Consider the following 22,461-nt stretch of genomic DNA (forward strand, 5'->3'; position numbering starts at 1 on the left):
CAGTGTTGCATTTCCCTTAAGCATGAAATCCTAAAACTTCGAGGGAGAGGACATGGTTAATAATACACCAAGGTGTCTGACTTTCCAATAGGATTACAGAGTTGACGTGTATGTTCACCTTGCTTTAAGCAGTAGCTGAATTTCTAAAAAGCATGTGTAAAATTTACGTGAAATCCCTTCCCCACTGTTGATCTCTACTCACAGAATTTTCTTGTCTTTATTAGGTTATAAGAATCACTCTTAAAGCCACATATTCAATTCAAAGCAAATTATGTGTTCTTCGGTTGTAAATGTGCATTTAATTCTTCACAATTCCTGTAAGAGATGCTAGTCAAAAGGCAAATCAGCAAGTAAAACAACACAGTTAATTTCCATTTCATCATTGCTTCTAGCTCTGTTAGACTTGATTCAGTAGCTGGTGGAAGCTGTGCGGAAGTGCTTCCTCAGAGAACGCCCCCCCCCCCCCCCGAGCTTTCCAGGCCTCACTGGCTGTCTCTTCATTCTGATACCTGAATATACTGACCACATACAGCGTCCAGTTCAGAAAACATGCAGACCGAGGTCCTGGCTGCCACTTTCAAACAAGTCAGAGTTCATTCCTGGAGTCCCGTGCTGCCTGGACCCTCCTCTAACAGATCCACTCAGCCATGGACTTCACAGGGGTCTGGGAGGCTGGTAGGGCTTTTTGGCCCACAGTTAACCAGTTCCGGACCCTCTTTTCACCTGCTGAACTCACTCTTGTGGATTTGTATTCCGATCTTTCTTACGCATTGTTAGCACTTACAGGGGGCCTAGTGATTACTTATCATTTCTTTTTAGTTAGGCCCTTTGGATTCATCTAGACCAGGGGTTGGCAAACCATGGCTTGGCCAGTCTGGCCTGCAAGCCAAAAGTGGTTTTCACGTTTTTAAATAGTTGAAAAAAAATCTAGAAGAATATTTAGTGACACATGAAATGCAAATTTCAGTGTAGTTACGCATTTCGGACTGCTTTTGTGCTCTAACAAGGGGGAGTAGCCGTGACAGCTGCGGTATTTACCACGAGCCCTGTGCAGAGAGCCGCCAGCCCCTCTGGCTCCGCGCTGGTCCAGTTCTCTCAGCACAGGTGAGAACCTCACGCAGGTTACACGGCGCACCTAAAATCGCACAGCTCAGGTGAGTTAGTAGCTACAGACCGTGACCTTTGCCACCAGCTGTTCCTTCTACCTGCCAAGCCCGAGGCCTTATCTCTAGCGCCGCCCGCAGCCCTCACAGACCAGCACCACACACAGGTTGCGAAGTTCTTTTAGTGATACGCCAGCGACAGCAGAGCCCTCACGGGGCTGCTCTCCAGGAGAAGAGGAGCAGGGCTGCCTGGCACAGCGCTTCATACTCCAGGTTGGCCAGAAATAACATCTTCATCTTGGTTTCCACACAGCTCCTCTCTGTGAGCCTATCAGCCAGCAGAGTGGCAGCTGACTGTTGCAGGAGCCAGCCAATCATCTTGTCTAGTTTTAGATTCTTCAGGGCTAGAGTATGTTCACCCCAGAGGCTTAAATGAAGTACATTAGCAGCTACTCGGGCAGATGGTCTCTGCAACAGGCAGGGAAGCAGAAGCTTAGAACATCCTTGGCAAAGCATTCAACACAAAACCTGATTTAATGAATTCTTATTTTAGGGTCTTCCCTTCTCTGGCCCCAACCAAATTCTTGTCCACCCCTTTGTCTCTCCTTCCTATAATACCATTCACTCACCTGACACCTGCTGGCTGCTCTCTACCCCCTGTTCCAGGCTTTTCCAGGTGCACACATGTGCCCCGGGCAGTCTGCATTGTTTAAATAGCCTCCCCATCAAGGAAGGCCCACAAGCTGCCTGGGTCCTGGCACCCTCTGGAGTGCGGGGTCCTCTCATCACTTCGTAACTGGAAGCAGTGAGCACGAGCTGTGGCCCTGCCAGCATGCCGCCCAGTGGAAGGAAGCGGTAGAACAGTAGCTTGAGCCCTGTCTGCCTTTGTGGGCCTGCCACGCCCGATCACGGCTTCAAACTGGCTAGCCTTTATTTTCCCTTATTAATTTCAAAATGTCCAGATCTGCTCTTGGGAGAGGTCTTCACATCCGTCTCATTAGGTGTCAACTGTTCCTATAAACTACAACTCCATTAAACATTTCTTAAAAATAGATCTTCTTCTAAGTAACTTAAGCCACTAAAGCCAAGAAGAGTTGCACTGCTGGAATTCTAATTTGCTGGCCAGCTCCCCTAGTCCTGTTCATACTGAAGTTTGTTCTCCTGTACTTGGCCTTTATCTTTGTAAGAGGAGCCATCTGTCACTCTAGTCTTGCCCAAACCTGATCTTTACAATGGAACACAGACTTCCACAATCCCTGCAAACCCGGGGACGGCCTTACCTTGCTGGCCTCTCGCTGGAGCAGTGACCTCACCAGCTGTCTTGCATCTAGAGGCACCGACTCGGGCAGTGCGGGCAGCTGAGCCTCCTGGTAACTGCGGCTTTCAAGGTGGGCCCCGCCCTGGCCATAGAAGGGATTGGAGAGCCCGAAGATTTCGTAGGCGAGCGCCCCGACAGCCCAGGCATCCGCCTTGCTGTAGTCGATCACCGCCTTGGGGCCAGGGCAGGCGGTGGACACCTGCTTGGAAAGCAACAGGTGAGCTTCCAGTTGCTGGCATTCCTAACGTATTCGTGTACCTACACAGCACCCGACTCACGGGCTAATCTGAACTCCGTCCCAAGGAACCCAGAATGTGAGTGAGCTGTGGCTCAGACCCAGAAGAATCTGCTTAGGCTGCCTACTCTGTGCTGACAAAACGCACATCTGTGAACATTAGGGAGGGCCAGATTCACAGGGCAAGGGACTTGTGCCAAATTAAGGGTCAGAAAGATAGAGGTGTTGAGTAGGTAATGAGGCAGCGAGTCTTGTCCTCTCAGTCAGTGGGAACGAGATGGAGAAGTGTGCTGACGGCACAGGCCAGCTCGTCGGGACTCACCTCTGGAGCCATCAGGCAGCCGTTTCCGCCCCGATCCACATACCAGCTGGTGAAAGGCAGCTGCAGGCCGGTGCGCTCGTCAGCCAGACAGCAACCGAAGTCTGTGATCACCAGCCAGGGGCAGCCATCTGGGGAAGGGACGGGCAGAGAGGAGTGATGATTCTCTCCTCAGAGGCCTTCGCAGGAGCCCTACTACAGACACCAAGATGTGGGTGAGCGGCTAACGGACGCAGTATCAGCCCAGGAATGCAGTGGGTGGCCACTCCCCGGAGCGCTCAATGGGAGGCCAGCTACAGGAGCACGAAGATGCCTCCGGGGAAACCAAAGCCCTCAAGCAAAGAACTGGATAAAAGTTTGGCTCAATGTAACTGATCAGTAATCGGAGCTATCCCAAGACTGAAGGAGCTGCTCCTGGTTTACTCAGTAGATGGCGCTTAGCTCTAAGAGCTCTTATGCCCCAAATATCTTTGATCTGAACTTGAAACCCCAAGTCCAAACCTAAGAAACAGGTTCGTTAGGATTTAGTTATTTGTAAGAGGATTCACACAGACTTCCTTTAAAAAACTAGTTCCTCTAGCAATTTAATGGACATTACTTTAAATCTTATAGCTCAAGGGCGCCTGGGTGGCTCAGTTGGTTAAGCGACTGCCTTCGGCTCAGGTCATGATCCTGGAGTCCCAGGATCGAGTCCTGCATCGGGCTCCCTGCTCAGCAGGGAGTCTGCTTCTCCCTCTGACCCTCCTCCCTCTCATGCTCTCTGTCTCTCATTCTCTCTCTCTCAAATAAATAAATAAAATCTTTAAAAAAAATAAATAAATAAATAAATCTTATAGCTCAAAATTTACCCAATCTGTGACTCTCCTTTAAAATATCACAGGTTAAGTGGCCATCCAGCCTCTACTTCAGTGCTTCCCGTGTGGGGAACTGGGGAACTCATTATTTCCAGGGGTAGCTGGGCTTACATTTGGACAGCTCTCACTGTTTGAAAGTTCTTTTTTCTACTGAGCTAAGTCTACCTCTCTTTTCTTTGAGAAAACTTCCACCACCGAGGTTTTTGTTCTGTAAGTGGGCAACAGAAAGGAACTCGGGGACTATTAACCATCATTCCACAAGCCCCACAAAGAGAACGAAAGCCTCCATTTTGAAGGAGAGATTGCTCATCTCTTGGGTACAGAGCTAAATTAAGATACAACTTCTAATAGGACATAAAACCCAAAAGGTCTGGAGGGGTCCTAAGTGTCTGCAGACCTGAAGTCTGGTGCCCCTGGAGGGCTGGGAAGGTGCGACCAGGACCCACCTGCATCCAACTCCACGAGAATGTTGTCAGATTTTAAGTCTCTGTGCGCGACGCCCTGTTGAACCAGATGATCCACCGCCTCCAGCAGCTGCAAGATCATCACGGTGGCGAGGCGGGGGCTTGGGGTGTTCTCACGAAGGTACTGGCGCAGCGTGCAGGGGTAGCTGGTGGAGAGGGTGACAGGGCCTCTGGCTGTCGCACGTCAGTGGTCCCCCAGCATCTTACTTACTATTAGGATGATGGGCCTTCCTCTCCCTCAAGTTTTTTGATCTTTTTCCCCGAGCATTCTTTCTGTTACCACCCACCATCCTGAAGTTAGGAAGGGAGAGCTGGGGCCCCACGTGATGGAAGTAATGGAACAGATACTCCTTCCTCATGCCGGTGACAGCAATGCCAGGAGGTGTAGAGGGCTGGGCAGGAGAACTGGTTTTACACAACTGGTAAGGCAAGCCACAGAGGGGGCAAGAGTCAAATGGACTAAAAACACCAGTGAGGACCAGGTTCTGAATGAAGAGGAGACTCCGGTTTCATGAAAAGTCACTCCAAAGGGACCCCACTTTCTGGGACAGTAAGGGGTGAGGGTCCTCCTCCCTGCCACCCCGTGCCTCCACGTGCACAGAGGCACCCCCAGCTCCTACTTACTTCTTCATAACGAGGAAGAGCGTCCGCCTGTGGCCCAGGCCTTCGGGGTGAAGATGTGGGGGCAGCACATCAGGGTAGTCGACCAGGGCCCCTGGCAGCAGTGGTACAGAAGAGGTGAAGGCGCGGAAGACCCGGATGATGTTGGGGTGAGGGGCCAGTTGCTTGGGACCTCCCTTGGATCTCCTATTTCAGCCAAATGGGAGAGTCCAGTATCAGATACAACAGTTGGAAAGATAATTATGCCATGATAAATACTGACATTCACCCATTTTTTAATTTATCAAACATGTACTGTAGATCTGCTATGTGTCAGGTGCAGAACCTGGTGTTAGAGTGAAAAAACAAACCCATAAAAATGACTTGTCACATTTGATGACTCTGCTGGTCCGTCCATCTGTCCATCCATCAATCCCATGCAGCAGAATACAGTGGTTAAGAGACTGGAATCAGACTATATGGCTTGAATTCCAGGTCTGGTACTGTAAGCCCCTGGCCAGGTTACTTCTCTGGGCTCAGTCTCAATTGCCAAAGGGAGTAAGGCAGTAACGTAAGTTTTAAGGTTAATACTTACATAAAGGACCCAGAATTTCTGATGGCAAGTTCTAGCATAACCCTTAAAGTGTAGTATGAGCTCAAACCTTTGTTGAGGGGCACCTGGGTGGCTCAGTCGGTACAGCATCTGCCTTCGGCTCAGGTCATGATCCCCAGATCCTGGGATGGAGCCCTACATCTGGCTCCCTGTTCAGCAGGGTGTCTGCTTCTCCCTCTCCCACTCCCCCTCCCCTGCTTGTGTGCTCTCTCTCTCAAATAAATAAAATCTTTAAAAAAAAAAACCCACAAAACCTTTGCTGAATGAACGAACAACAGACACAGAGGCAGTTTGTAGTACATCAGTCAGCTGCCCGTCCACCCCTCCTCCTCAGGGAGCCCCACACCCACAGCCCTGGTGAGGCACAGTGGTTGTGTTCTGGATGGTGTGCGTCAGCCTATGTCTCAGCCCCACCCCTCAGCCCGTACTCTCCCTGGGTGGGCACCTGGCCTCAGGGCAAGGAGCCTGCAGTCACATCGGAGATACAAATGGTTGGTGGGAAAAGGGATGGGGGCCAGTTCAATTCTCTTTTTGAGGAGCACCAGTGAAAAAAACATGGTAGTAACTTAGCAGTCAGCAATGGAGCTGAAGGTGAAGGATGCCATGAGACTTGATTGGGGCCGTGGGAAGCCAGAGATGTAGAAACCAAAGGCACACAGACACGGAAGAGCTATGGCGTAAGAAATAAGGGCACTGGGGTGGCAGAGAGCAGAGAATGGAGCAGAAGCCCAGAGACATGAAGACAACACTGAGGGAGCAAGATGCCCGCCCCCATCTTAAGATCTGCCTCAGTTCCTGAGCTCTGCGGAGTCAGTCCATGAGTGGCCTACTGCTCTTTCTCTTGAGTCCATCTGAGTGCACCCCTGTAAGCAATCAAGGGAGTTGAAACGTTGTTCCTAGCCTTGGGCTACTGAGGCTAGTGGGAGAATCAGGATCCTAGCTCGAGGCTGTCCATGTCACAGTGGGGAAAGCTCTGCCCGGTTGTCGTGGGAGCCCACGGGAAGAGTGTGGCTGTGTGAGGTATGTGTGTGGGGGGGTGTGTTTGAACTGAGACGAGTGGGACAGGAGGCTGTGGGGAGGGCGGCCCAAGGACAGCTAACTGCGTGAACAGAAGACAGGCATGGAAGAGCGTGGTGCGTGTGGGGGAGGGCAGTATGAATTCAGTATGGTAGAGCACAGGGTGTAAATGGGACAAGATCAGAGATCAGGTGGGAGAGGTAGGAGGAGCAGATCACAAGGGCCGAGCCTGAGTCCCCAGATGAGCAGAGGCTGGATGGAAATATGCCCAGAGTGCTTTCAGGGACTGAGTCACTGATGTCATCAGTACTTTAGGTAATAGACCTTCTGTCAAATTCATGGGATCATTCGATGGACATTTACTGAGCTGTAGGGATACAGAGCAAACAAACAGGAAAGCCCTGCCCTCAGAGTGCTCGTAGTACAACGGGAGAGGCAGGATAGACAAAGCCATCTATGATTTAAGGTCAGATGGTGATAAATGCTATGAAAACACTGCAAACGGGGGAAGGGGCCGGAGGCCGGCAGGGAGCACTGCAGATGGGAGGTCTGCCCAACCTCTGCAGCAGACGCATCCGTAGGCCCAACACAGAACCGCCGGAGGGAAACGCCCCCCCCCCCCCCCCGCCCCGAGCAACAGCCATTCCCTACCAAGGGCCCAAGCCCACCGAGCTTCTGTCGGCCCGCACGGCCCCTCAGGCACACGAGAGCCTTCCAAACCACGGAAGCCGCTTTCCGTGTGCTTTCTCGAGTCCCTGTGCCTGCCCTCCCGCTTCTGACAGCACTAGGTCTAGAAACCACCCGCTAGTGAGCTGCCAAGACGCAGCTCTTCCCGATGATCTGCAAATACGAGAGGGAGCACACTGTCGCACGCGCGGCATTCATCCTCGCTGCCGTACACAGCGCCTACAAAGAGCTAGGAGCGCGGGCTGCCATCCGCCCCCTCTTCCCTCTGCGGAGTGGCCTCTTTGCTCACCTCTCTGCCCAGGTGGTGCCTATTCATCTTCAAAAGGCAGCACTGATGGTCGCTTCGAGAGGCCTTTCCAAATGGGCTCCCTTCAGCACCTGAGCATCCATGATTCTAGCACTTACCACCCTGACCTCTGCTCCCAACTTGTCTCGTTCCTCTGCCACACACAGAACTCTTGAGAACGGGCCACATTTTTTTTTAAAGCTCTTGGCACTGCCAAGACTGGAATGAGTGTTGCCTGCGCTGGAGCCAGAGTTCAGCTGGTATGGATGAGTGGCGTTCCCCCTGGGCATTACTTAACAACCAGAAGTCAGATCAGTTTTCCAACATTCTGAATTGGGCATTTTGGGGACAGCCTCTCTCTGCTCCAGTGTGAATCAGCCACCTGCATCTTCAGGCGGAGTCAGACGATCTGCAATCTTCCCCAAGCTGAATTACCCAACAACTACAAAGCCACCATTAACTACATCACTCAGTGAGCATTTACTATCTATTACATGTCTGTCAGACACCGCTCTGTGGACACAGGTGAGGATTTTGCTCTCAAAGAACTCACAGCCAGTCTGTGGGCAGATGAGTGCTTACCTGTAAGTGACTGCTCCGTACTCCCCGCCCAAGGCCACTCGACTAGCGGGGACGAGCTCCTGGCTCATCGTCCTACAGATGGCTTCACTGGAGGAGCCCGCCTGGAACACAATCACGAATTCAGGGTTATACAGACCGGAGCAGGTCCAAGTCCTCCTTGTAATCTGGACCAGACAGCTACTGCCTAGAATTGTTTGTTTAAGATTTTATTTTTAAGTAATCTCTACATGTAATGGTGGGGCTTGAACTCACAACCCCAAAATCAAGAGTTGCACGCTCCACCGACTGAACCAGCCAGGTACTCCTAGACTTGGTTTTGACATTCAAGATAAGATAAACTCTCCGGGGGTGCTTGGGTGGCTCAGGTCATGATCTCAGGGTCCTGGGATTGAGCCCCATGTCGGGATCCCTGCTCCGTGGGGAGTCTGCTTGTCCCTCTCCCTCTGCTCCTCCCCCTGCTCATGCTCTGTCTCTTAAATAAATAAAATCTTAAAAAAAAAAAGAAAAAAGATAAACTCTCTGAAATAGCAAGCCAAGCTACTCTCTCCTGGGAGAAAGAGGCAGAGAATCCGTCTGTGCCAACTCCCAGGGGGCTACAACATCACATCTCAAACTCTTGGCAGTTCGGGTGCCCAGGGCAGGAAGAGATGGCAAGATAGGGTGAGGGACCCTTCTTCCTGCCATCAATGCCTCCGGTCACCACCAGGCTCAAACTGGCCACTGGGTCACTAAGACTACCCCCAGCAGGCTGCCTTCAGCGGACAGGCAGAGCCAGACAAATCTGCCCTGGATGAGGGTGTGCTGAATCACAGGACGACCTTCCCCAGCCCCTCAGTAAAAAGGAACAACGGCAGGAACCAAAGATGAGCAAAAGCACCCATTTTCCTTATTTCATTACAAAGGTCTCTCCAATCCTGTGGAACCCATTAGGAACCCTCTAGGAGTCAAGTCATTTAGCTTTTGCGTGTGCGATCGTCAGCACGCCCATCTGGAAGTTCTGATGCTAACCCTGGCTGTTTCACAGGCAAAGGCCTTGGCTACTTGTTAGCTAATCACCTAGCTCGGAAAGGCAAGAGTCTAATAACCTTCATCCCCCAGGTCAAAACCAGAAACTGCATTCTTCAGTGTCTAGCATGAGCTGCCATGGCTGTGTCCCACCTTAGGCTTGGGCGGATGCTCTGGGCAGGAGAAAGAACATCGCATCTTGATTAGTTTTCTAAACCCACCTATATAGCAAGAAGAGAAAGAAATTGCTCTAGACGAAATCTTTGTTTTTGTGGAGGGAAAACAATTTCCCTAAGCCTTGAGTCCTCCCAGAGTTGAGAGCAGGGAGGTGACAAACAAGCCTTTGATTTGGAGGGGAGGTTGACGGGGGAGTCTGGAGGACAGGAGTGTGGCCTCTCCTCTCCAGTGAGGCAGGTCAGGGGAGCGAAAGAGGGAGGATGGTGGGAACGGCAGGCCCGAATTCAGCTAACTGGATCAGCTAACTGGATCATGAGGAACCAGGGGCTCAGGCACCTGCTGCTGTGTGTGGACCAGACCAGAAGCATGGGCATCACCTGGGAGCTGGTTAGAAAGGCAGAATCCCAGCTCCCATCCCAGGCCAGCTGACCAGAATCTGCCTTTTTTTTTTTTTTTTAAAAGAGTTTATTTATTTATTTGAGAGAGAGAATGAGAGAGAGAGAGCATGAGAGGGGGGAGGGTCAGAGGGAGAAGCAGACTCCCTGCCGAGCAGGGAGCCCGATGTGGGACTCGATCCCGGGACTCCAGGATCATGACCTGAGCCGAAGGCAGTCGCTTAACCAACTGAGCCACCCAGGCGCCCCCAGAATCTGCCTTTTAACTGGATCCTCAGGTGATTGGCAGACATTACAGTCTGAAACTGCTTCAGACTCTTGCATGAGAGGGCAAGGAAGCCTAACTATACAGGCGCCCATGCTGTGGACAGCCCGCCTGTCTACCTCCTGGGAAAAAGCACTAGCAGGTTCACCAAGACCGGGGCTTGCTTTTTTTTTTTTTTTTTTTTTTTTAAAGATTTTATTTATTTGAGAGAGAGAGATCACAAGCAGGGGGAGGAGCAGAGGGAGAGGCAGACTCCTCTGCCAAGCAGGGAGCCCACAGGATCCCAGAACCTGGGATCACGACCTGAGCCGAAAGCAGATGCTTAGCCGACTGGGCCACCCAGGCGCCCCTGGTGTTTTGAGAAATGCCCAATTCAAAGATGAAAGGCCCCCTCCTCACCGAGATATTCCACATCATTTTGATGGCTAAGGGAAAGGCAGGGGCCTGGGAAGCTGGCTCCTCTTCTCGTGGAACGACATCCGGGCCTCTGCCTGGAAGAGGCCTGATGCTCTTCACCACCTCCAGGTTCTGGGGCAACACAGGCATGGCGGCTTCATACACAGCAGCACTGCAGCCCTTGCCAATGAACTGCCCTATCAGATACTCCTCCAGCCGGAAGCCCTGCCGGCGTCTGGTGTCCAAGGGGTCAGGCAGTAGCTTGTTTTTCTGGGTAAAAATTGCCTGTGAGGAACAAAACACGCACGATGAGCCAGGATGCCTAGTAAGGCTCAAGGGCAGTGGGGGAGGGGAGAGGGAGAGCCAGGCAAGGTCTTCACTGACAAGATCAAGAGCTAGTAAAAACAACCAAATTGGGTTTTACTGCTCATCCTGGGCTTAGGCCAAGCTACCTCTCTCTCCCATTATTCAGAATAATTTTTTCTCAAACTCTGTACCTTCACTGCAGTCAGAGAACACTGCAAAACTTCTCACCTCTGCAGCTGGCCCACCTTACCTGTCAAGCTCCCCGCACAATGTTGGAGGCTTCTGATTACAGAGACAGCTCTCTGGGCAAGGGCCTTGGCAGGCAGCTACTGGATGGTTCTCAGGAGCTATGGAGGGGCAGCTCTCCTCAGATCTTCAGAGGAATACTAGGGCTGATGTTTGGTTAAGGCTTTGTCTGCTACCAGAGCCACTAGTAAGGGTTCTGGAGTCTGTGTGTGGGCCGCCAGCCTGGCACCTTGATCTGCCCGATTGTTCCCTTGGGCAATCAAGCAGTCCCATTTTTGGTGTCCTTGGCAGCAGACAATAGCTGCCTTCTTGGGTTCCGAACAGCTCTAATAATTCTAAAATATCTGAAGTCTACCTCCAGTTGTCTAGCTTCAGTTTGCAGGGCTTCAGGAGAAAGGGCAGCTTTAGGGAATGGGAGAAAATTGGAAACCTTAGTTTGGAAAATCATAACCAGATACTGGAAGAAACCAAAATTCAGGATCCAGCCCAGTTTTAGAGGCAAACAACAAAGAGCCAAAGACAGTTACTCTAACTTCCACGAATGTGTGATTTCTCTTTCTAAAATCACCCTCATTTCCACCCAAGATAGCCAAAGTAAGACTCCAGTTTTAACAATCTTGGCCTATTTATTTACATAAGTGCTGCAAAAATAAATAGTGATTGGCCATATAGGGTTTGCTTTATTTTTAAACAGAAAATCTGCTTTGCTGGAACTTTTCATAAGGAATTTCAGATTGAACTTTTAATAGTCTCTCAAGCCTAAGAAGCCAAGCCAAATACTTGTCATCAGACTTTGCCTGCAATACCTACAGATTTGGGTAAATTCCTCTCTTCTTGAGGTCCCCAAAATAACCTGAGGTTCCTGCACCTGCCAGGAAGTGACTTTCTTTATTCACCTGGTAAGGCTGCTGGACACCCTATAAGCACGGTACGAGGCTGATTTTTCCAAGGGGCTTCACTGACTCCATAAAGTCAACCTTAGTTCCTTAAAACTGTCTGGTCATATCCAAGTCTATGCATGTCACCCTCAAAGAGGATATTCCAGCCAAAGCATTGATAATATAACCAATGTTTCCAATTGTGTCCTATCATAAGAGCAGATTCTTACTGAACTTATGCAAATAAATACACTGCCATGAATACATAATACTGAGAGTTTCTGAATCTGGAGGGATCAGGTGGGAAGAAAAAGATAAATGTTTCATATCTGTTTACAAAGGAATATTTTACCAAATTTCTGCAAGTCATAACAGCTTAGGAGAAAAAGTTTCCTTAAATCTGGAAAAGCAAACATTAAAGAACCAGGAACATTTCAAACAAGAGTAATCATCTTCCTTAATTCACTCAGTCCCATATTACTAATTCTTGTTCTGCTTGAATGCAGTTTCCCTGTTAGTTCCAGGAATTCTTACTCAATTTGGTTTTACGATTTTAAAGGTACCAGAGACCTGTACTTGTCAAAGGTCCTTTCCACGAATCTCCTTGAAGCTGAAACATATCTGTAACGGCACAGAGTAAAACAATGACTGTAAATGACAAAAGACACAAAAATGGCCATGGTTTTTCTGTGACACACAATGCTTCAATAACTAGAATAAGTGATGACATCATACCAGGACATATCAAAATCTTGGGAATGTTATATAATTTCTGGAACGGTTATCGCATTCACCCATATAACATAATCTAAGGTTTATCACCACTTCACAGCGCTTCCCATGTAATATGACATACCAAACGAACAAGCCTCGTTAATAGAAAGATTTCATTTAGAAGCTGAATCTTGGGAATTTGGTCAAAAATATCATAAGGTTTTAAAGCACATGCCTAAAGAGGATTACAGATCATTACAAAACTTATTATCTATTTAACCAAGGTGGCATTAAGATTCTAAAGGCAAACAGAGCTCTCTGAAGAGCAAAACTCAGCTCTTTTAATATTAAGATTCAACTGTCTGAAATAATCAAAGACCTAATAAAGACAAAACATGGAAACTTTTCTTCTAGGAAGATTAAAGATAAAGACAAAAAGCCTTTGTTTATAATTTCTTATTAAGAGTAGACCAATATGGGATGCCTGGGTGGCTCAGTCAGTGGGCATCTGTCTTCAGTTCAGGTCATGATCCCAGAGTCCTGGGGTCGAGTCCCGCATTGGGCTCCTTGCTCAGTGGGGAGCCTGCTTCTCCCTCTGCCTGCCACTCCCCCTGCTTGTTGTGCTCCCCCTTTCTCTCCAACAAATAAATAAAATCTTAAAAAAAAAAAAAAATAGACCAGTAACTAAGAAAATGGTCATTTTAATAGGAAAACCAAATTCCAATCTTGTATTGATGTACTTTTTTTTATCTTTTTTTTTTTTAGATTTTATTTATTTATTTGTCAGAGAGGGAGAGAGCGCAAGCAGGGGGAGAAGCAGGCTCCCCGCTGAGCAATGAGCCCGATGTGGGACTTGATCCCAGGACCCTGGGACCATGACCCCAGCCAAAGGCAGATGCTCAACCGACTGAGCCACCCAGGCATCCCATATTGATGTACTTCTGCGAGTAAAACTCATTCATTCCAACAAGATGAAATTTTAAAAAAACGTATGTTGTCCCTCCCTGTCACGGCCCATGTTGACGTATACTCATTGAGACAGGGCCAACCAGGGTGCTGCATGGACCTGAGCCTCTGTGGTGGGTGCTGCGATGTGCTGGCCAGAATCTCCATCAGGAATGAATGACCTTCAGCTGTGGGAATTGCCAACAGTCCTCAGCTCTCGGTGGTCATCAGGGAGGGCCCTGACTGAAGACAGCCGCCTTGCTGAGGTCATGCTCTTCCTAGGTGGTCCCGTCCAATGACTGTTCATAGGAGTATATAAAATCCAGCCGTTTGCCCCAATTTCGGATGGTTCTGAAGGGTAATCCAGCCTTTGGAACTCCTCAGAGAAGGGGCTGAGGCTTCTGTTGATGTTGTATCACTGCTCGACCTCTGCCTGGTCCTGTTCTCTTAACCATCTGTCTCTTCCTGTCTCTTCCCCAGCTGTCGATCACTCCCTAATAAACTTCTTGACTAATCTCCATAATCGTGGTCCCGACCATCCACAAAATTCCTTCCCAAAGATTCCCTTCTCATAGATCTTCTACAACTTTTCTTCTTATATTCAGTTTTGTCCTAAGTTTTCCTTCTTTAAATAGTCACACTTTCCTTACATAGAGTTGTTTCCCTTAATAGAAGCCAAAAACAAACCTATGTTTGTTCTCAACAATTATGTTTAGATTATCCATGATACTTTATAACATGAACCTTTCAGTAAATACAGGCAGAACAAAAGTTCTACCTCTACTAGTGGCAACTTTAAAAACATGTCCATTATAGGGGCGCCTGGGTGGCTCAGATGGCTAAGCGTCTGCCTTCAGCTCAGGTCATGATCCCAGGGTCCTGGGATCGAGCCCCACACCAGGCTCCTGGCTCAGTGGAGAGCCTGCTTCTCCCTCTCCCTCTGCCTCTCTCCCTGCTCATGCTCTCTCTCTCCCTCTCTGTATCTCTGTGTCTCAAGTGAATAAATAAAATCTTAAAAAAAAAAACAAACATGTCCATTATAATTAAACCAACAACCTTAAATTAGCTTTAATATTGAATGTTTTCCCAGATCACATGAACTTGGAAGTATTTTTCTTGGTATTGGAATGCCCAATTCTTTTTTTTTTTTTTTAAGATTTTATTTATTAGAGAGAGAGAGAGGAGAGAGCACAGAGGGAGAAGCAGACTCCCTGCGGGGCTCAACCCCAGGACCCCAAGATCATGACCTGAGCCGAAGGCAGACGCTTAACTGAGACACCTAGGCGCCCCTGGAATGCCCAATTCTTACAACTACTTGCCTTTACACCAACTAAATTGAGCTCTTCTACAAATTAATTTTAGCAACACCATCCAGAGGTAGAGAAAAAAAAATCTCACATTTACAACATCCATACATGGACACACAAATACACAAACGAGATGCAAACAAAATCTTAAAGGCCCAATTTCCAAATATATCATAATTTATGGCTCCATTAATTGGGCATTTTTCTCCAGTCTAATGAATATTATTAAGCAGTGTTGCAAAACAAAGACTGCCCAAGTTTGGGCTGCATTGGGGAATCAAATTCACTTTCCATTTTCCAATTAGAACATGGCTGGTTTTGTCCAAAAATACCAAAAGCTGAAGCAACAAGACAAACCAAATGGAGCCCTGAGTACCTCTGTGAGCACGGGTTCCTCCCCCGAAGCCAGGGCTTCACCTACTGAACGGAGCAGCTCCCTAGTCAACTCTCAGATGAGGAGGCCAAGGCTCAGAGATCCACACCAATCCCCCTATTTGGAGGCAACCCACCAGGAAGAGGAAATAAGCTCACGTGGCCTTGCACACGAAAGACTCACCGAGACCCGTGTCCAAACCGAAGCCAAAAACTGCTTCCTTGCTGCAAGAGTTAAATTAGGTGCCCAAGGCTGGCAGTGCCCAGTGGGGGTGGGACTTGGGACGGTCCCTAGGACAAAGAGCCCAGGCAGTCTCTCGGACTGGTCACCGTACTGGCTGGGGTCTGACCAGCCACAGGCTAAGTGCTCCCTCTGACTCGCAGCAAAATCACTGAGACAGCCAGTGCAGCAAGGTAAGGTTTTTGTTTTTGTTTTTTTTGAGAGGCCACCAAATAAGGAGATGGGGGAAGAAGCCTCAAATCTGCCTCCCTGGAGGAGGAGAGTCAGGGATATTTCAAAGCAAGTGGAGAAAGTCTGGGTAAAAAGTTGCAGCTGTGCTTATTAGTCCTATTAACCCCTTGGTTACCGGTTTCACGTTCACATGCCACTCTTCTGCTCAAACACCTAACTTTTATTCAGCAACTTGGCCTGGCGCTTCCTATTTGTGAAAGCTTTCACCAGGCTCTACTGTGCAGTACCCATACTTATCTTTCATACGACTCTCTCTAACCCTAACCCTCTACCCGAACCTGTTCCTGTGGAGTCGCTCTGCCTGGCTCATCCCCACTTATCCGTCAAGTCCCAACTGAAGCTCCTCCCTCCTCCAGAACCAGCCTGCACAACCCAGCCCACAGCAACCTGTCCTGGAGGATTCCTACAGCACTGGCTATCTATAAGCTAATACACTTTGTGTGAGAACTTTTCACTTTAAAAAAAAAAAGAAAAAGAAAGAAAGTCTATCTTGCCTTGCCAACTAGTTTCTAACTCCATGGAGCAGAAGCAATGTTCTGTAGAGTAATCCTTTATCAACCGTGGCTTTGAGAATGAGATATATTTTTTTAAGTTTTAATTTTGAAATAATTTAGACTCACAAAGAAGTTGCAAAAAAAAAAAAAAAATAGTACGAAGTGTACTGTGTCCCTTCACCCAGTTTCCTCCCATGGTGACATCTTATAAAGCAGCAATTCAATATCAAAACCAGGACAGTGAATTGGTACACTGCTGTCACCTAGACTACAGACCTTATTCAGTTTTCACCATCTTTTTATTTTTATTTTTTTAAAGATTTTATTTCTTTATTTGACAGAGAGAGAGACAGTGAGAGAGGGAACACAAGCACGAGGAGTGGGAGAGGGAGAAGCAGGCTTCCCGCTGAGCCCGATGTGGGGCTCGATCCCAGGACCCTGGGATCATGACCTGAGCCAAAGGCAGACGCTTAACGACTGAGCCACCCAGGCGCCCCTTCACCATCTTTTTAAACCTGCATTCATTCGCGCGCGCGCGCGCGCGCGTGTGTGTGTGTGTGTGTGTGTGTGTGTATGCAGCTCTATGCAACTTTTTTTTAATAGATGAAGTTTAATATAAAGAATTAATTGAGGGACGCCTAGGTGGCTCAGTTGGTTAAGGGTCGGCCTTTGGCTCGGGTCATGATCATGATCCCAGGGTCCTGGGATCGAGTCCCACATCAGGCTCCTTGTTCAGCGGGGAGTCTGCTCCCCCTGCTTGTGCACGTCCCCCCTCCCCCCCCACAAATAAATATTTTTTAAAAATAAAGAATTAATTGATTTTAACAGCAAATTGAAATAACAAGAGATTCACTGGTAAGGGGCCTTGGCATGTACTAAATCCCCGGTGGGGAGTCATTCGCAGGGAGGCACTGCTCTCTGGAACTGCGGGGGCGGGGGCGGTTTCCAGGGGAAGCTGCTGACCACCTGGCACTTCAGGAGCCACATGCTGGGGAGGCCGCATGCAATGCAGGTGCCCAGGAGCCCGCAGAGCAAGCACATGGGCGGGGAACCAGGAAGCAAAAGCCCTTCCTCCTGTAATCTCTCCTGGACCCTCTACTGACAAACCTCATCCTGTCACTTAGCAAAGGAAAACTGTTTCAAAGGCCCAGGTCAATTTTCACGGAGCCAACAAGAAAGCTGAATTTGGAGCTGAGTCAATAAATTGGTAAGCGGGAACACTGTGGGACTTAGGGCACTACCGGCATTTAGCGAGTGGAGGCCTGGGATGCTGCAGCGAGCGGTGAGCTGAGCTGTCTCACACAGGGAAGCAGCAGCCCTGAAATATGCCAGGAGCACCTCTGAATCAGTCAGGGTCCCGGCAGGAAACGGCAGCATACTCAAATAAGGATACTTTGAGAAGAGTCTCTGGACATGGTAGTGGGCAGGGCTGGGAAACCACAGGGGGAGCGCAGCTCCCTGGGGCTGCTTACCTCCCCCAGGCCTGAAGAGGCAGGAGGCGGCTGCTGGAACCCAGGAGAGAAGCGTGTGGGAAGAGCTGCCCGACTGGATGATGGGAGCGGTGACCTTTCAGCACGGGGTGCAGCCAGCCACAGCCCCTGAGGTGGGGAATAAATACCCCAACCTCATGCTCTCCCCTCCGACCTGCCGTGCCACACCCCTCATCCCACCCCGACCCCCACGCTGAGTGAACCCAGATGGAAGACAGAAGGATGGAGGAGAACTGTCAGACACTCCCCAGAGTCCACTGAGACCCAGCTTGATGGGGAGGGGGCCGAGGGCTAGGCAGGAATGTGGCTGGCTGTGTCTGGAGACCGCTCCTCTGGCCCTAACTCGTGGCCCTGAGCCCAGTCAGCCCCCAGAACCTCGCAGCTGGACAGCATCTCCTCCAACAAGATCCGAGTGAGGGCCAGGTTGGGCATGGCAGGGAGGTCTGCGACGTCCAGCCTGCGGAGGGTCAGAGGCCGTCCAGGCCGTGGTAGCTGGCAGCCCAGCCGCTGACATCGACAGCCTCCAGGGGCACTGCCTGGAACTTCGAGAACTCAAGAGAGAAGTGGCCATGTTCATCTGACCATATCCACTCCTTGCCCTGAAACGGCTGTGCCTCCCTGCTTCAGGATGTAACAGGCACCCCCGAAGTATGGGCCATATCGCCCCGTGATGTAGGTGAAAGGTCGATTTTTCTGGTGCACCTTCGACACCTGCTTTTGGAGCAGGTACTCTCTCAGAGCCTCCACGTCACAGAAGTGGTCAGCCAGGACCTGGAGCAGCGACCTCCCCTTCTTCCAACTGCCTTCTGGGGCCATCGCCCTGCCCAGGCCATGGATACCACCGGTACCCCCCGTTCCAGGCCAGGGCCACCAGGTGCAGGGACTCTTAAAGCCCCCAAACTCTTCCTTCAACCTCCTTCCAGTCTTCTCTTAGCCTGCTCCAACCCTGCCCTGGGCGCCACCACCTTGCTAGACTGCCAACTGTATGCAAACTGATCCCATGTACAGATTTGTGTGATCACCACCACAATCAAGGTTCAGAACTGTGCCATCACTGCAGAACTCCTTCGTGCCACCTGTGTATCTGCACTACCCCCACCCCGCCCCTGTCCTCTGGCAACCACTGATCTGTTCCCCATCTCTACAGTTTTATCATTTTAAGAATGTTACAGCAGGGGCGCCTGGGTGGCTCAGTCATTAAGCGTCTGCCTCTGGCTCAGGTCATGGTCGCAGGGTCCTGGGATCAAGCCCTGCATCAGGCTCCCTGCTCGGCGGGAGGCCTGCTTCTCCCCCTCCCACTCCCCCTGCTATGTTCCCTCTCTTGCTGTGTCTCTCTATGTCAAATAAAAAAAAATCTTAAAAAAAAAAAATGTTACAGCAATGGAATCACACAGTATGTACCCTTTGGGGACTGTCTTTTTTCACTAGGCATAATATCTTTGAGGTTTATTTAGGTTGTTACCTGTATCAGTAGTTGATTCCTAGTTATTACTTAGTATTTATGTACAGATGCACCAGAGTTAAACAATTTTCCTGCCGAAGGATGTTGGGGTTGTTTTAATATTTTGCTATTATGAATAATGCTGCTATGAACATTCATGTACAGGGTTTAAAATTATTTTTACAAATTGTGTTAAAATATACGTAACATAAAATGGACTACTTCAATCATTTTTAAATGTAGAGTCAATGGCACTAAGCACATTCACACGGTTGCGCAACCATCACCACCATCTACCTCCAGAACTCTCTTCGTCTGGCAAAACTGAAGCTCCACACACATTAAACACTAACTGGCCACTCCCTCCTCCCTCCAGCGCCTGGTAGCCACCATTCCACTTTCTGTTCTGTGGCTCTGACTACTCTAAGTACCTCATATAAGTGGAATCATACAGTATCTCTCCTCGTGACTGGCTTATTGCACTTAGCATAATGTCCTCAAATTTCATCCATGTTGCAGGATGTGTCAAAACTTCTTTTCAAGGCTGAATAATACTCCATTGTATGTAGACACCATACTCTGCTTACCCACTCATCCATCCATGGACATCTGGGTTGCTTCTGACTATTGTGAATGCTGCTGCTATGTACATGGGTGTACAAACATCTGCTCAAGTCCCTGCTTTCGTTTCTTTGGGGCACATCCCCAGAAGTGGAACTCCTGGGTCAAATGATAATTCTATTTTTAATTTTGGGGGAACTGCCATACTGTTTTCCACATCTACTGCTGACAAGGACAGCAGCTGGGAACTGGACCACATGTCACCTGTCACCCAAACTGGCCAGAGCTCAAACATGAGACACTCTGGTCATGGTAAGAACAACTGGAACAAGGGCTGGAAACCAGGAAACATGGGAGACACTGCCCAGTCCTTAAACAGCTGTGTCCTTGGGCAAGTGACTCCATCTTCCCCGACCTCAGCCCTACGCTGTACCACACAGGCGCTGAGCTAACTCCGTGAGTGGTTTCAGACCCCAGAAGGCTGACCGACCTGGAAGAAATGGGAATTGGGCCAGCAGATGGCCTTCAGACCTGAACCGCAACAGCGGCTCTTCCTGGGTCTCCTGCCTGCCTGACGACCCTGCAGATTTTGGATTTGCCAGCCTCCACAATTACAGAGCCAATTCCTTAAAATAAATCTCTCTCGCGCTGTTTTTTTTTTTTTTAATAAACATATGCTATTGGTTCTGTTTGTCTGGAAAAGCCTAATACAGATTTTGGTTGAGTAGAAACAGAGGTCTCTGTGCTATTTTAAGCATTTACAAAGCCTCCCCTCCCCCATATCCAGTGACTCCTGATAACTTTACACAGGTTAATGAAAACTGTTAGGTCTTATGTTTTCTACTGCCGTTCATAGTTTTTACTTTGGCTTCAGCTATGTCACTGATGGGCTAAACTGTGGAGGCTTAGGTTAAAGGCACAGGCTTTGGAGAGTCAGACTTTGGGCACTGTCTGCTAATAGCTGTGTGACTTCGAGCAAATTACTTCACCTCTCTGAGTACTTTTCCTCGTCCGTAAACTGGGGATGACAACTATCTCAGGAAAAGAAGTGTCATGATTTAATTGTCATTACATTTTAGAAAACTTAGACAAAGCCATCAGCCACGGTGCAGCGGGCACTAAAACTAGCAGCATGTCTTCCAGAACATGCCGTTTGAGGAAGGGAACATGTGAGGCGCTGGCCCCAAATCAGGAGTGCAGTATCACTGCAAATGAACCTCAACTGGTGATGTCCAACGCCTTTCCAGCTGGGACAGACGTAGAGCTTGACCCCATGGCCCCAGGCAGCAGGTGACTCCCAGCCCCGCCCCCACACTAGCCCCGCCCCGCCCCGCCCCCGGGCCTGCGCTCACCTGGATCTCCTGACAGGCCGACGCCGCCCGCCGACCCTCCGCTTGCTTCTCCTCGATGAGGCCCAGGCCCAGTCCGAAGGCCAGAAAGACGGCCCGGCCGCAAGGGCCCGCGCCGCCCCGGGCCCGCACCGTGAACTGCCGCTGGAGCCGCGCCGCCAGCCCGGCCACCGACTGGCGGAAGAAGCGGTAGCGGTCGGGGAGCCCGAGCCCGAGCCGGCGCCGCTCCGCGCCGGGTCCCGCGGCCTGGCCGGGGCGTTCTCCGCGGCGCCAGGCCGCCGCGGGGCCCGGCCGCTCGGGCCGCCCCCAGACGTAGGCCGGGCCAGGCTTGGCGGTGAAGCGCAGCAGCAGCGCTCGACCCAGCTGCAGGCCGCGGCCCAGCGCCTGTCGCACCGCCATGGTGGCACCGCGACCCGGTTCCCTCCACCCGCCCCAAGCGTCCGGGACGCTCCGCACCACAACAAACTTCGGGGCGGTGCCTCTGCGCAGGCGCGGGCGCCGGGGGTGGGGTGGGGTGGGCGGGGCCGCCGCTCCGGCGGTTCCCCCGCTGGGCGCGAGGGGGCGCCGTGCGCGCACCTGCGCGGCGGGTAGCTTCTCGCCCAAGTACACTTTGAATCCAGCGTGGAGGGGTTAAGAGTTCTGAGTGTGAACATCGCTGGTCCTGGGCAAAATCGAGAAACTGAGAAAGGAAACTATTTATTGACCATCACCCGCTGCGCCAGACTCTTTACATCTGCTAATTCGTTTCATTTTCGCCCAGGAATGTCATTTTTATAGATAAGGAAACTGAGGCATGGAAAGGGTGTGACAGTCTGTGGTCACATGCGGTGTCAGAGCTGAGATTAAAGTTCACGTTGCCCTGATTGTTGAGTCCTTGCCCACTGTACTACATGGATGGAGGTTTCTGTGATTTGTCTTGCATAACCGACCACCCAGACCCGCACCCACACAGGCAGGCTAAAGAATGTCCTTTGTGAGACTTGTCCTGCATGAGTGACCTTGGGAGCCTGGTTAGTTGACATTAGCTCGCCTCCAGGTCAGAACTGGCCCTTGTGGGGGTGACTGGGTGGCTCAGTCGTTTGAGCGCCTCTGCCTTCGGCTCAGGTCATGAGCTCAGGGTCCTGGGATCAAGTCCCAACTTGGTCTCCCTGCTCAGCGAAGAGTCTGCTTTTTCCTCTCCCTCTGCCCTTTGTTCCCCTCCCCCCACCCTGGCTTGTGCTTTCTCTCTCTCAAATAAATAAATAAAATCTTAAAACAAAAACAAAACCAAAACCAAAAAAACCCAAAACCTAGCCTTTCTGGTCCAGACACCAAAGAGCTATAAATCTTGCCTTATATCCCCCTTGGGTCTAGGCTGGGCTGGCCCCCAGAATGGAATCTGGGAGGGGAGGCAAACACATCTAGCCCAGGCTCCTTGAAGATGTAAAGACATGATAAGAGAGGAATGCAGCTTGCTCCAAACCGCATGTAGGCAAACAAATGTTTAACTTCACACTCCATTATTTTACCATATAAATCTGGCCTTTATGGGGATGGTCAGTTGAAAGTCTCACTTGAGGGGAGGATGCTC

General features: G+C 50.0%; 1 protein-coding gene and 1 pseudogene across 1 annotated transcript; both read right to left on the bottom strand.

Moving 5' to 3' along the window:
* Positions 1-203: 203 nt before the first annotated feature.
* Positions 204-21,369, bottom strand: PINK1 (PTEN induced kinase 1). Its single transcript, XM_036115602.2, has 8 exons — positions 20,895-21,369; positions 10,320-10,601; positions 8,079-8,179; positions 4,918-5,100; positions 4,276-4,439; positions 2,979-3,106; positions 2,384-2,620; positions 204-1,571 (listed from the first exon to the last, which is right to left on the bottom strand). The coding sequence occupies exons 1-8, from the start codon at positions 21,288-21,290 to the stop codon at positions 1,314-1,316; spliced, it is 1,749 nt and encodes a 582-aa protein (XP_035971495.2). The 5' UTR covers positions 21,291-21,369; the 3' UTR covers positions 204-1,313.
* LOC118550432 (distal membrane-arm assembly complex protein 2 pseudogene) lies at positions 16,601-19,801 on the bottom strand (annotated as a pseudogene).
* Positions 21,370-22,461: the final 1,092 nt, after the last annotated feature.

The sequence above is a fragment of the Halichoerus grypus genome, chromosome 5, assembly GCF_964656455.1.
Source record: "Halichoerus grypus chromosome 5, mHalGry1.hap1.1, whole genome shotgun sequence".
In the NCBI taxonomy this organism is placed as follows: Eukaryota; Metazoa; Chordata; class Mammalia; order Carnivora; family Phocidae; genus Halichoerus; species Halichoerus grypus.

What these genes read in the sequence shown, in the direction of transcription:
- PINK1 (XM_036115602.2), bottom strand. Translation starts at nt 21,290, where the DNA reads ATGGCGGTGCGACAGGCGCTGGGCCGCGGCCTGCAGCTGGGTCGAGCG. An exon ending in GCTGCCTGATGGCTCCAGAG is followed by an intron (nt 2,621 to 2,978) that starts GTGAGTCCCGAC and finishes CTTTCCAAGCAG; the next exon opens with GTGTCCACCGCCTGCCCTGG. An exon ending in TCCAGCGAGAGGCCAGCAAG is followed by an intron (nt 1,572 to 2,383) that starts GTAAGGCCGTCC and finishes TGCCTGTTGCAG; the next exon opens with AGACCATCTGCCCGAGTAGC.